The following is a 12,966-nucleotide window of genomic DNA, read 5'->3' as shown; positions in this document are numbered from 1 at the left end:
AGTAATGTATGTAGCGTTATTGATATTTGTTATTTGTGAGTAAGTTCACGAGCGAACTTTGCAAATTTTATTGGCCACGATCGCATATGTTTCTAAATATTTGCATTAATATAAACTGAATTGGTTGGCTTTTGGTCTAAGACGACGTCTTTGTTCCACTTTATTATTTGTCCGAAACATTCGCAACTTCGCGCATTGGCCCCGTCGCTTCACTTCAACTTCACATTTATAAATAGCGACATCCAACACGAGCAACGACCTCAAGTTCGACAAAATAGCAAAGCAGTTAGAACTGACGTTTTGTCAATTTGCTTTACGAAACATAACTGTTTCTTTTATGCGAACTCACGTATCCCACCCAATTTCCCAGTTCGCACTGCACTCCAGCATTGGCTACAGAGGATCAAACCTCGGAAAAAGGCGTTTCACGAGCACCACAGGATCCTGGTAGTGTCTGAACCACCGTTGTTGATCGACTGTTATTTTCGACGTCGTTTGCTGGCGACAGGCAAAGGCCTATTTTTGCAATTTCCTATCTCTAACCGAAATAGGCGTGCTAGCGGTAAGAACGGCGAGTCGTCGCCGTTTTCCTTGACGTTGTACGTTTTTCTGAAGCTTTCTTCCGCTTTGTCTGCTACATCTTTCGACAGCTCTTCGTCGTTTAGACCGTTGTATAGTCAGATAGAGGTTCTCTCTTACTGCCGAGCTCTAAAGTGGCTGAAGGAGATTGGTGAGGGCCGCGTGGGCGCTGTGAAATAGAAGGACTCAGCAATATTATATGTGTCTTGGTCGGTAATGTGGATTGGGATAAAAGCAGAAAACCATAGCTCCAGCTCGAGCCGGTGGCCACCAGGTCGAATACAACTACTAACGCGCTGGTAAAGAGCGAATGGGTCGTTCTTGTCGATGCTAGTAAGATCTTTTGAAGTCGTTGACCTACCTACCTCACATCTGAACTAAAGACTTGAGTCTCTCTTGGATGGAGAGTTCAAGGGAGAGTTAGGAAGCTGGAGTGTTCTTGCGACGGCTGCGATGGCCGTGTGCGTCTGTCTATTCGGCGCGGCTTTTTACGATCCAAACGACGTTTTCTTATTGAGCTACCGCCATAGCCGTTCGCCGGTCTCGTTTGTGCTGCTTTAATCTTGTTGTGTCCAAACTTCTACCTTTCTACTCTTGTCTCCCTGCTCAGCAAACTGTAAGACCGGTGAGCTAGCAACAAGACTCAGTTAAATCCCGTTTTTTCAAAGAAAATACTCCAGCCAACGAACGTTTATCAATGACGAGTAAAGAAAGCGGAGTAGAATGTCAATAGCTCTGTCGGGTTTTAGCATGATCCTAGATTTCTCTCGCGCTAAAAGATTGCGAGGCGCGAGGGGAAGGACTTTTACATAAGAGTCACAGGTGGAAAGACACGGAAGGACGAGTTATATGTAGGTATATGGAATGAGCTATATAAGTGAGGGAATCAATAGGTACGGCTCAATAATCAGCAGAATATGGGGTCAAACCCAAAGTGAATGTCTAAGGAGACACGGCGCCGACTAAGCGCTAGAAAAAAAAACTCAAAGTAGAAGAACGGCACAGAGTGGTGGCCTGGCTGTGATAAGGGGATTGGTAGTGGACATAGTGGTTCTCCATCAGGTGAGCAAGCCTTCGAAGATAAAAAGGCTCGTTCATTTTCGAGCTTTTATTTCGGTCCATCTTTTTTAATGAAGGAAGTAGCCTTCCCGAACAAGATGCCGTTACGGAACCACCCGGTGCGTATTTCATACCACTGTTGGTGGTGGCAGAGACATTAGGCACGCTGTCACTAATTGAATAAAGTCAGAATCTAACCCTAGCAGTAATTACAGGCTTCACATATAACATATAGAATCTCTGGGTCGTGAAATCGAGGAAAAGCCGTATACATATGACTTTTCTGGGATAACATTGCGCAAAATATGTTACTGATATTACTGTGCTATTACAGAAAGAAGTACGAGTAGTTCATTGAACTAAAGCGTAAATAGGCCATGTCTAAGCAGCAAAATAAGCCCTTTTCATTGCGATCTTGTTGCAATGAAAAAGGCTTATTATCTATTTGCATGCGCATGATGTAATACAATACTATATTTCAGACATCGCGGTCGTGTCTTTGTCTTGGCTTTTGTCGCTTTCAGGCTGCTGCAGCAGCTGCGGCGAGTGGAGCTACAGCCGCAGCAGGTTCGTGCAATCGCAGACTCGCGCTGACCGGTTTGAGCTGCGGTACCCCGTTAGGACTCCCGCCGACCGCAGTGGAATGGTTTGTGGCTAAAGAGGCTTGCGCCTCACAAACGATGTGGTCGTCACCAACTGGCCAAGACACAGCGACAGAGTTCCAGGTGAGCCAAGTACGTATAAACGACTCGTTTGTTTAACTCATCTGCTTTATCGTCAAGAATAACAATTGTTTAACAACATTCAGAATGTATAATAACATTCGGATAAGCTCGTTAACAACAATATAACAAGACGAAACATAAGTGCATTCAAACAGTGAGACAGAAAATTCGTTGGTTTTATGTTTTATCGTATAGTCATATGATGTAACATACTGGGAAAACCCGGAACGCCTTATGTACTAGTTAAGGTACAGTTTCATTGGCAAGAACCAATTTTCAGGTACCTTTGAGCGTTTTTTCAAATTACATCTTTGCAACTGCATTACTCATTTGGTACTAAGCCGAGATTACAATTTATGCTTCTGTTTCATAGAGGAAAGTTGATGTACCACTAAGCTTAAGCTAACTTTAAATGGCGCTCCCATATTTTTTTGCTGGCCGCGTCAGTGCCTGAGCTAGTATTCGGTACGACGTAATCCAAACGTTGAGTGACGATTTGGATGGCGAAGGAGGAAGTCGAGGGCAAGCGGAACAGACGACTTAGCGCGAGAGTTTGCTTTCCTTTTTATCTAGCTCCGTCTGCTACAATTCCTTGAACAGTTAAGTCTATCAGAGCAGTCTTTTCTCTCTGACTGCATTTGTCAGATTCTGTTCCCGCTTCGCCCCAACTAATCTACTTTGGCCTTTCTGCTCTGACCGTGGACTAAACTGGCAGCAGACGCAACAGTGCCGACAACGCGTGTCGCAGCTGTCTACAACGTCGGAGCTCACAGAAGCTCGGTCCAGAAGTTGCCGTGTTTTACTCGTAATTTGCATTCTGCTCCAATGTAAACAGACTTTTAGCGACGGCACAATTGTCGGAGCCCTCACTTTGTCATTCTTTGTTTTTTGTCCGTTCTTCTCTCCGTTAGTTTTTTGTGCACTCTCACAGACCCTCAAACCTATTTCAGCTACTGGGTGTTACATTCGTTGAGTGCAATTTTCTGCGTGTATTGTGTCGTAGCAGCTGGGAATAGTATACGTAATAAGAAGAGCAATATCTTTACACGTTTACTGGAACTGAATCGTAAGGAAGATAAAGATAGAGAAGCAGAGTTTGCATTGCCCTTTATCTGTACAGTCTACTCCGTACAGGTATAATTCACTGTAATAAAGTCATGACAATTTCGCTTGGAATGGTAAAATACATAAGTGCCCTCGTCGAATTTGACCCTGTCTACGCTCAAAGTTTTACCTATTTTCAACGGAATACATATTTTGGAAAACAATAGCAATGTTCTGTTTTATTATCTGCCGTGCAATCATATATTACTACACTACAATTTAGTATATATCAATACTATTTGTGCGTAGTATTACGCGACGGTCTTTTCACGGATCGATACTATGTCGCTTCTTCTATCTGTATTACTGTGCAAGTACCAAGGGTAAAAGACGAAGGTGAAGTAGCATTTCTATGCTCTGGTCTTACTATGATGTCCTGGCGCAACTACTTTCACAGGGCCTTACACCCTGCTGAAACACTAAGCGTTCTCTCATACTCAATCCCCATCTTTCAGAACGCTCAAGTAGCAAGACAGAACAGGACAAAATAGGCGTCTCCGACACAACAATAGGAAAAGTAGCAGTTTGCTTCGTTGTCCGTCGTTCTTTTGTCTCGTACTATACTGTGTTCGCTTGGATCCTGATTATGTTTTCTTCCTACATTTTGCTTGTCTACTTCAGCTGTTAACTTAGCTACAGCTATAAGTATAGTAGTTTTCCTCTAGCATTGAGCAGTTTCTCTGACTTGCCGCCGCCGCCGCCGCCACCGTCACTTTCACCTGCCTTCGCAACTGTTTGCTGGAAAAAGAATTCGCTTTTAGTGGGCGTGTAATAGCACAAACTCAAATTGCGACGACACTTTCGACGATATCCTCGTCATTGATGTCACTGAATGCAAGTTGCCCCTCTAATCTTTTTTCGGAGGGTCGGTCGCTTCTCATTCGGTTTGCCCAGTTTTCGGTCCCCTTTCAGGACAGCTTGTCGCAACCGTGCGTACTTGTTTCTAATAAGAGTATAGCCAACTCCGGCCGTCCTCATTGTTCGGTTCCGCTTATTCTAGGTAGCAACCTTTGCAACGGACAAACAGAACGGGTTTTTCACCATTCTCGTCAGTCGACATGAACACCAAGTACACAACGACTATGGACGGGCAGCGTCGAGGGAAAAGTATAGAGACGAAGCATTACGACTGAAAGGGGGCCCTGCGTTCGTTGCTTCGTCACCGTCGTTGGGTGTAGTCAACAGAGATTGCGACATGATCGAAAAGTTACAAGGCGGCTGCCCTGAACCAGAAAGACGGCTGTAACCAAAAAAAAGTGCTGCAACAGCAGAAGAACTTGTTTTGCTGCTTATCAAAGATGGTGAGGGTAAACGATAGCCAAAAGTAGCAACTTTGCTACATTGCAAGGCTCGTCGTGGGAGCTAGGGAAAATTGACGAGGAAAAGCAGGCTATCGGGAGGCTATTCCAGGCTTTCATGTGGAACTTACTAAGCCAGGTTGCTGTAGTCATGTTGATTCATTGTCCAATGCTTGATTGTAAACAGCAATGATAGAAAATACAAAGGCTTAGCAAGACACAGTTGACCGTACTGACAACGATCTAACAAGTTCACAATTGGGCAAGGCACACAAATACGGATTCACATTAGGGACGTTCGCCTTACGCTGACTAGCTTATAATGTGACAAAGTGGCAAGAAGAGCGATTAGTGATAAACGTTACGATTCAGTAAGCGAAACTTCGAACAAAGCTATATTCAGCCGTGGCGTCAGCTCGCCATAAAACTAAACGAGAAACAAGTCTAACCACCAAGTGTATGCCCTTAAGCAGATTTCGCCTATCCGAGTTTTCGAAAATAGCTCTAAACGTCTACATGTCTATGGCGGTGCTGTTGACGCCTTTCTCGTAGAAAGACGAACAGATTTTAATTATCGGTCCCTATCGTATAGTCCCCGAACGCTTTTGGCATGTTTCGACACTTAAGTATTGTGCGGCACTGCGACAAATGCCACATGTTTAGCCGTCCGCGTTAACGTTTCGGTGTATATGTACCGGAAACGAAGATCACGATGCTCCCCTAAGTTCAAGTTAATTGCACTAGTGCGTATCACGCACATGGCGGCGAAGTTGCATTTCTTTTTTTTGGCAGAGTTGTACCCGAGGTAAGTGTATTCCGTAGAAAGCTAACGGTTAGTTCGTCCCGGAAACATTTAATGCTGTTTTTTTCGACTCATCATTTGGATTAGCGCTATCTTTGGCATCATCAAACCAAGTAAAATTTACATTTCACCGCCGTGCATGTTCTATCGCAAAAATATCTTCTACCGGTAAGATACTACCCGCAAAATAGTAAACTTAATAAATAGGAATCCGGTATCCATAGTTCTGAGCGATTCAAAGGCTTACTGATTTTTCCTATTAAAAAGGATAATGAAATCAGGCTCGTTTCAAATTCGTGAGCTGAGGTTAGATAAGTAACAAAAATAAATAAGTAAAAATGGAGTATGCACGAATGGCCAAGCTCTCAGTAATATTCTAACACAAAACCTTATCGCAACTGTTAACTTATGTCATCATTACCGACGGAACTTTACTCAAAATATGTGACCCTTCAAACCTCACTGTAGAGTGTTTTTTTTTTGGATCAAACAATTGAAAAATGGTAGCACGCTTATTAACTGCATGGAAGAATTGAAAAGAACTGCGTCTTGAAGTAGTCAATAAAGCGACGACTAGCTGTGGACTGCTTGTGAATCACTGAACTCCAATATATCACTATGCCATTGAAGGAGCTTTGTAGGATCATATATATATATATATATATATACTTTCCAGCAAATATGGGACACCATACATCCAAGTAGTGGTTAATTATCGATGCAAATTTGGTTGTGTCGCTCTTAAAATTGCGGAATTTCAGACTCAGAATCACTTTTGTAGCTTCGGAAGCATTTTCTTTGTTTTCCGAAAAGGGTGCGTGTGGCGACGAATTTCACATGTGACTTCACTGGTCCCTAGTTGAAAGATGTCGTGAATTCGCTTTCAAGAAGAAGCAAGAATTATCGTTAGAGAACAAATAAAAAATTGAATAAGATTGTTTTTTCGGGGAACCTTATGGAACACCTCCTTTCCTAAACATTTTATTTTTTCATTTGCAAATTCTTGCCAACTCAATGAAGACTCAGTAGCTCGCGATTACCTTCCTGACCGCCGAGAAAAGATGCGCGACAGGAAGGAACCACTTCCACTGCAGACAGGGTTACTGATGTTCGTGGCACTTCTGCTACCGCTGCTCCAGCCCAGAGATATCTCCGAAAAAAAAAGTACTCCGAAAAAAGCATCTCAATGACCGGTTCATTCATAATCATTGCCGTATTGTATCTGGACAACGAGGAACGGCACCGCTGTGCGGCAGGAGGGATATTTTAAAGCAACGCTAGTAAGCTGAACGCACCCCCGAAGACCGGGGAAGGAAAGAGCTTTAGCCAGTTAGCAAAGTTTGATCAAAGAGTGTGTTGAGCTCGATTCAATTATGCAGATGAAGCTTAGCAACTGGCGAAACTTCTAGCTGAGAAGCGACAAGCCCACTAAGCTGGCCGCGGTGGCCCAGCCAGCAGCATGCCAGTGACCCCACGAACAGTTCGAGGCCCATAGGCACCGCCGTTAGTAACTGTCGTTTGCAACTAGTTCCTTACAGCTTTGTGGTTAGTCCTGCTACCTTTTGCTACCTGCGCCTCGCATGTTTGTACTGGCCATAGTAGCGAGCACCGAGATAAACCAGTCGGACAGCCAGCGTCTGCAATTTGTCTTACTGCTTTTGCATCGTAGCCAATGTCATGGCAGAAGTAGAGCCCTACAGCTTTTACAGTCCCATTGGCGGTCGGTGGCTGTGGAGGTCTCTTCAGCTCCGGAAAACAGTGAGATTTAGGAAAAAGGGAAGCGACAACATCGAGCAGCGAATTCTTTAAAGTAAGAGCGATGCATCGACGTATTGAGACAGACAGCCATGCAGACGAACTACCCTCAAGCTACTACTATTGATGAGAAACCACGTTTTCTTTCCAGCCACCCGCAGCCTGACCAAACGTCCGCAACGTTCCGTACGCTCTTGGTAATACGTTCGGGGTAAGCGGCGTAGAGGGCGGTTGTGGCCGTGGGGAAGCCATTGTTGGGGAGAAAAAGAAACTCGTCGCTACCCCTCACGTGGCCCTCGTCAGCAATTAATGTGGTGTTGCTGAACGAGAAAGTCGGATTATGGACTAGGGAGGCGGGAACCGCTCCCTCATCCACGGCAACAAGCAGGGCACGGACACCAAAGGCAAGGAAAGCAACTAACTGGCAACGAGCTAGTAAGCTAGCGAGCAACGACGGCGACGGCTGTGGCGGCGAACCCCCAAGGACATTAGTGGGTACAAATTGCTGCTACAAGTAATGCTTCCTGTTGGCAGCATCGTTGGGCGACCACAAGCACAGGGGCCGCGGAACGCGGCAGTAGGGAGATGTAGGAGCACATGTTGAGTAATTGAGTGAGTGTTTCCACCCGCGTCAGCCTGTTCGCAGTGACTGTGTGCAGTAAGTGTATGGAAACGGACGACTACCGTTTGCATGTCTGTGTTACGTTTATATTGTATTACCAATTACTTCACCGCGCACAAGTTTTTGTTGGCAGCAGTAACAGCGCCAGCTTCAATAATGAAATGAGTTGGGGGAAGAAAAAATAAAGATGAGAAAGATAAGTGAAGAATAGGAAAATTAGGCCTTCTACCCTCTCTGACAATAAATTGCTATCGGTCTTCGTTTGTGTTTAGATGGATTTAAATCCGGTAAAGGAACATGTGCAAAAGAATTAGCTGTTCCCGAATACGTAATGTGTATGTTAGTACTGTTTAATATTTACCATCAGGGCCGGGACCTACCAATGCAAAGAGATCTTGGGAATTTACTACGAACTTATTTTTCTTTAAGGGAATAAGATAGGGTAGAAAATCCACTACTATTTCGAGGCTAAGGGAAAAAGAAAACAGGGAAAAGAGATGGTCCTTTTTTGGCCAACAAAAAATATATCCTGGCCGCAAAAATAGGTTCGATTCATTAAGTGATATCTTATTATTCTAAGATTTTAGCACAATACAATGTTTTCATAACAAAGTCTGTACGGCGCTAATTTTCGCCGTTTAACAGAAGAAAATGTCTTTTTTTTTTATAAGCAAGATCGAAAACGTAATACTAGTTTGTTCTATAAGACTTGTTTAACCCGAGGGGCTAGTGTGGGGCACATCAAAAAGCGGGAAAAATATGTAGAGCAATTAAAATCTTTATGGCAAGCACAATGGCTGTTAAAGCCAAAGGACAAAATACCATTGTTTTGAGCATTTCTTTGAATTTTTAATAAACCAATTAAGAAAAAATAAAAGTAAGTAGTGTTTTTCACATCTATACCTACGCGATTAATTTTACGAAAGCACTGGTAGGCTTGACCGAACCTAGAACATAGCCTCAACCAGCATCCCCTCTTACAAGAGTTTCGCAAAATTGTTTTACAGACAATTAAGCAACCTTTGTAAACTGCACGTACGTAGTGTTCATGCTATTGATTACAATCTCTGTGATTACTGTTAGCAATATTTTGAGTACAGCGTCTGGCCAAAAACTCGAGCTAATTTGTCTCGAGGAACGCGATTTCGCTCTTTGAACAGCGGCCGTGCATTTCGGCTCCAATATATCGCTCCCGATATTGGGTACGTAGTAATTCGTATCACCGTCTTGCACGTAAATTGTAAGCCTTGAAATATGTACGTTAAAATCTGCTGAAAACCCTACCGGGAACCCTAGGAAAAATTGATCAAGCTAATACCCTAACAAACTGCAGGGTCTTGAATTTCGTAGCACCGTGTGTATGAACGCCCTTGTTTAGTGGCATCCAATTTTATGGACTAGGTAAAACTGCATACCGACTGTATTTGCTTAAAGAAAAAAACACAAAAACTAGCATAAATTATTATTCAATCTAAAATAAGCTGCATCATAATTTTCAAAGTGTTTGACAGCACACAGAATTATTCCTCAGCTGGAATGTACGTTGCGGTGTATACCTTACGCGCATCTCAACCATGCTTTCTCATTAATCGGAATGCTAAATTTTGCCCATGTCAACACATTCACAAGACGTAAAATTTATAATTACAAAATGTTACAATTTAACGTTTTTGATCACGCCTCAACTAAGTACGAGAAAGTTCTATCCGCGTGAATTATATAATAAACTATTAAAGGCCTAACTTCGTATAGCTCCCTAAATTATTTTAGGAGCGTTTGTTTTTTCTTCAGTTCATCGTCTCTATCTTCTGATTCAAATTCCGCTTCTACGCCGAAACCTCCATTTGACCAATGTTTTCTTTATAGTTATAAACGCTGTGATCCAAAAAGCGTTAGATCCTCTCAGAATGTGAGTCAAAGTATGCTCGTGAAGACGAACAGAAACGAGGCAAAAGGCGCCGACAAAGGCTGACTATTGAACATTGCCCACTTGGTACAGTACAGATTTGTTCGCTAGAAGTACTTTAGCCGAGGTCAGCTTGCGCCTTTACGCAGAATCTTAAGTATGCGGAAAGTGTTATAAACACGGAGCTTCATCGACGGCCGTTGGCTCGCAGTCATTTAGTCAAATGATCAAACCAAGCCTTTCGGCCACTTCTAATATAGGTACACACGCACTTGGCATCGTCACCAAATTACTCGGAACTTCCTCCCTTGGTTTCCCCTTGCTGCTTCCACAAGCCACCAGTACGTCTAGCAGGCACGCCAGCCCCTCCCGGCTGTTACTTCTTTAGGGTTGCGCCTTCTTTACTTGTTGCTGACTGAGACCCTTGCTTCTACCGAGAGAAGTAAAAAAAAAGGGAGTCTATAGCAGAGATTAATATTACCTGTGCGTCCGGTGCTGTTACAATGATATAAGACCGGGCCTTCAGGAAGCCCACGGTCAAATCCCATTAAGGAGTTTGCTGGAAGGTTAATAAGGTGAAAAAAGGAGGTCGTGATTCTTTATGGAGTGTACGGGCCGCCCGGCTGTCCGCGCAAGAAGCCGATCCTTTATTGCTCACGAATGAGCAAGATATATAGCAGCTATTCAGATATACAGCGCTGTTTCGGTCTCTTGACAAGGGATCGATACTGTCCCGCCATTGTCTACTCGACTTCCGTTACATCTAGGCTTTCTCTGCCATTTGATAAATTTGCTAGATGAAATTGAGGTCAGAAAGGCCGGCGCTAGCGGCGCACATACTGCATCGTCGCAGAAGGTCCGTTAGTAAAGAAGGTTTACCAAATGTAGTACTATGGAAGAATGCGAAACTCAGGTATATGTCATGTGAGAGCGCTTGCGCAGACACTGAAACTCTGTCGCTCGGTTCGATGCCTTTGTCTGTGTGCTGTTCTAACGAACACATTGCAGATCTAAACGAGTCGACAGCTACAGCAAAAACAGTGAAAATATTTATGGAAGTGAAACTGAAGACCTTCATTTGGGTGTCTTTGTACTAAAATGATGTCAACCTTTAAATTTTCAACCGGTGGGACAAATCCTTTGTTTACAACAGGCCTCATTGCCTATTCGAGACAAAAGAATCCACTCGAATTTAAACATTCAAAATAACAATTCAGGCCAAATGTTGTTCCTAAATTTATGCATCTGTCTCAATAATAGGTTGACAGATTTAGTAATACTTCGGATGCAGATATGGACCATTTGAACGACATGTGCCGAACGAAGAGAAAGTATAGGCTTTTTCGCACAGCTGACGAGAGCTTCGAAGCCATCCGTAGATGGGTTTGAAGCGGCCGAGAAGATTGTTGGTGGGTTTACTTGGACCAAGTCCATCCTTTCGCTGGCTTGGCTTTCGTTTTGCTCGAATTTGCGAGTGGTAGGAAAGCGCTGCCAGTGATATTTCTACTGCTGTTCCTGCTGTTGGAAGCCGCATTTTTGCAGTGAAGCCGGGTTGAGGGTGGCCGCATTCCACAGCTCACACACATACATGCTTCTCTTTGCGAACTCAGCTGCACATAGAGACGTTTATACCGATAGCCAGGCCAAACCTTTCACCTGTGAACGCTAGCCGGAAACGCGCAGAAGCAGTTGCAACTGTGGCTATTGCGAAGTTGACAGTAGCGCGTTCCAACGGGCTAAAAACAGTTTCGTCCGCCCTTTGGCACAAACATGCCCTGCGTCTAGGAATCCATGGTTCATTCGCCCGCGGTTCAATCGATGCTAAGCTAGCATCGGCCATTTCATACTATTGAGGCACTTTTCAACACAAAGCTATGGAAGATTTTTAATTTAGAAGCAGTCTTTGGAGGTTCATATTGCATTCGCATAATGGTTGATTTGCCCCAAATGTAGTTTTCAGCGAAGGTAACTAAATAGATGATACGATATTAATACGAGCTTATACGATAACAATACAACAAGATTAATTCTTTTATCATCATAAAAATTGAATACTATTTACCCCCAAGTGTCGCTTTGTGCTTTGTTGACTGCAAAGCCAGTATCTGAACGAAAACTGCCGGCGATGTCGACGCAGTATGACCGCTAAAAATGTCTTACCGTGATATCTACGATAGGTTGTCCTTGACAGAAGGGGAAGCAATAAGTAGACTCCATTGGAGAGGGCGGCAATAACAGTTGGTATGAGGATGCCTAGTAAGGGATACCACGTTGTCGGGATAGCTAGCAACTAAAAATTGTTGGTTAGAATCTTACTGTAATAACTAGGGCCTTTTCGGCAGCTATTGTCACCGCCACAGATGAGCTGAACCATTCGTTTGCGCATTCGCTGCAAGTCTGCTTGCTGTACACACCGAAATAGTTCAGTGTAGTTCAGTCTACGCCTAACGGATTCAATGGCGCAAGCAGACAGATCCCTAGGTGGTAGAAGACAGCCCTGGTTAGTTGTTTCGATCCTGTGCTTGCCTACCAGGCTGCAGAGGGCAGATGTTTCCTAAAGATAGCTAAAGTCAGCATTTAGCCAAAACGTCGTGGTTCCATGTAGCAACTATCCATATAGACCCACTGCTAATGATGGTCGAGCACACCCCAGTTTTACATTCTGAAAAACAGGTTTCCAAACACCTCTCACCTGGTATATCGAACCAATGTTTGCACAGAGTAGGATGTTTTATGTTTCCTAGCGGACAAAGTGCTTTCTAAAAAGGTTTGAAAAACTTTCAATCGTGGTATATTTCAGTCTCAGTCCCTGCTGTCAGTGCTACTAAAAGACAAAGAGGCTTTATGGCGAAGGAAGACTGCTTATGCCACCTGCACACGTGTTCTAACATAGCAATGCATACCTAAGCTACCTAGTTGGCCTTTTTCTTTTCAACAGAGTGAGCCAATAAAAGAGTGAGAATCCCAGTCCCTTGAGTTCCAGTCCCCAACCAACTATGCTGTTTCGGTTGAAGAAGTCTTGGCTGGAAGCTACAGGATGGAGTTACGGACTTCAAACTGCAAAATGGAGCACAGACACAGGGAATGTCTCGAAGAAGGATTTAGCTAGGGGGTCC

General features: G+C 43.7%; 1 protein-coding gene across 30 annotated transcripts in view; it reads left to right on the top strand.

The window, feature by feature from the left end:
• Window positions 1-12,966, top strand: part of heph (polypyrimidine tract-binding protein 1 heph) — a 327,260-nt gene that overhangs the window by 166,962 nt on the left and 147,332 nt on the right. For 17 of the 30 annotated variants that reach the window (XM_086986936.1, XM_086986930.1, XM_022801805.2 and 14 more), the window contains one exon: window positions 2,163-2,372. In XM_086986936.1, coding sequence (XP_086843062.1) covers window positions 2,163-2,372 — 210 coding nt within the window. Of the gene's footprint in view, window positions 1-2,120; window positions 2,373-12,966 lie in introns of all 30 variants that reach the window. The other 13 variants (XM_086986952.1, XM_086986932.1, XM_086986940.1 and 10 more) reach the window with 2 other exon arrangements.

This window comes from Varroa destructor, unplaced genomic scaffold, assembly GCF_002443255.2.
Source record: "Varroa destructor unplaced genomic scaffold, Vdes_3.0 BEIS01000004.1, whole genome shotgun sequence".
Lineage (NCBI taxonomy): Eukaryota > Metazoa > Arthropoda > Arachnida > Mesostigmata > Varroidae > Varroa > Varroa destructor.
Note: the sequence above shows the minus strand (reverse complement) of the source record. Positions and strands in the feature narration are given on the sequence as shown.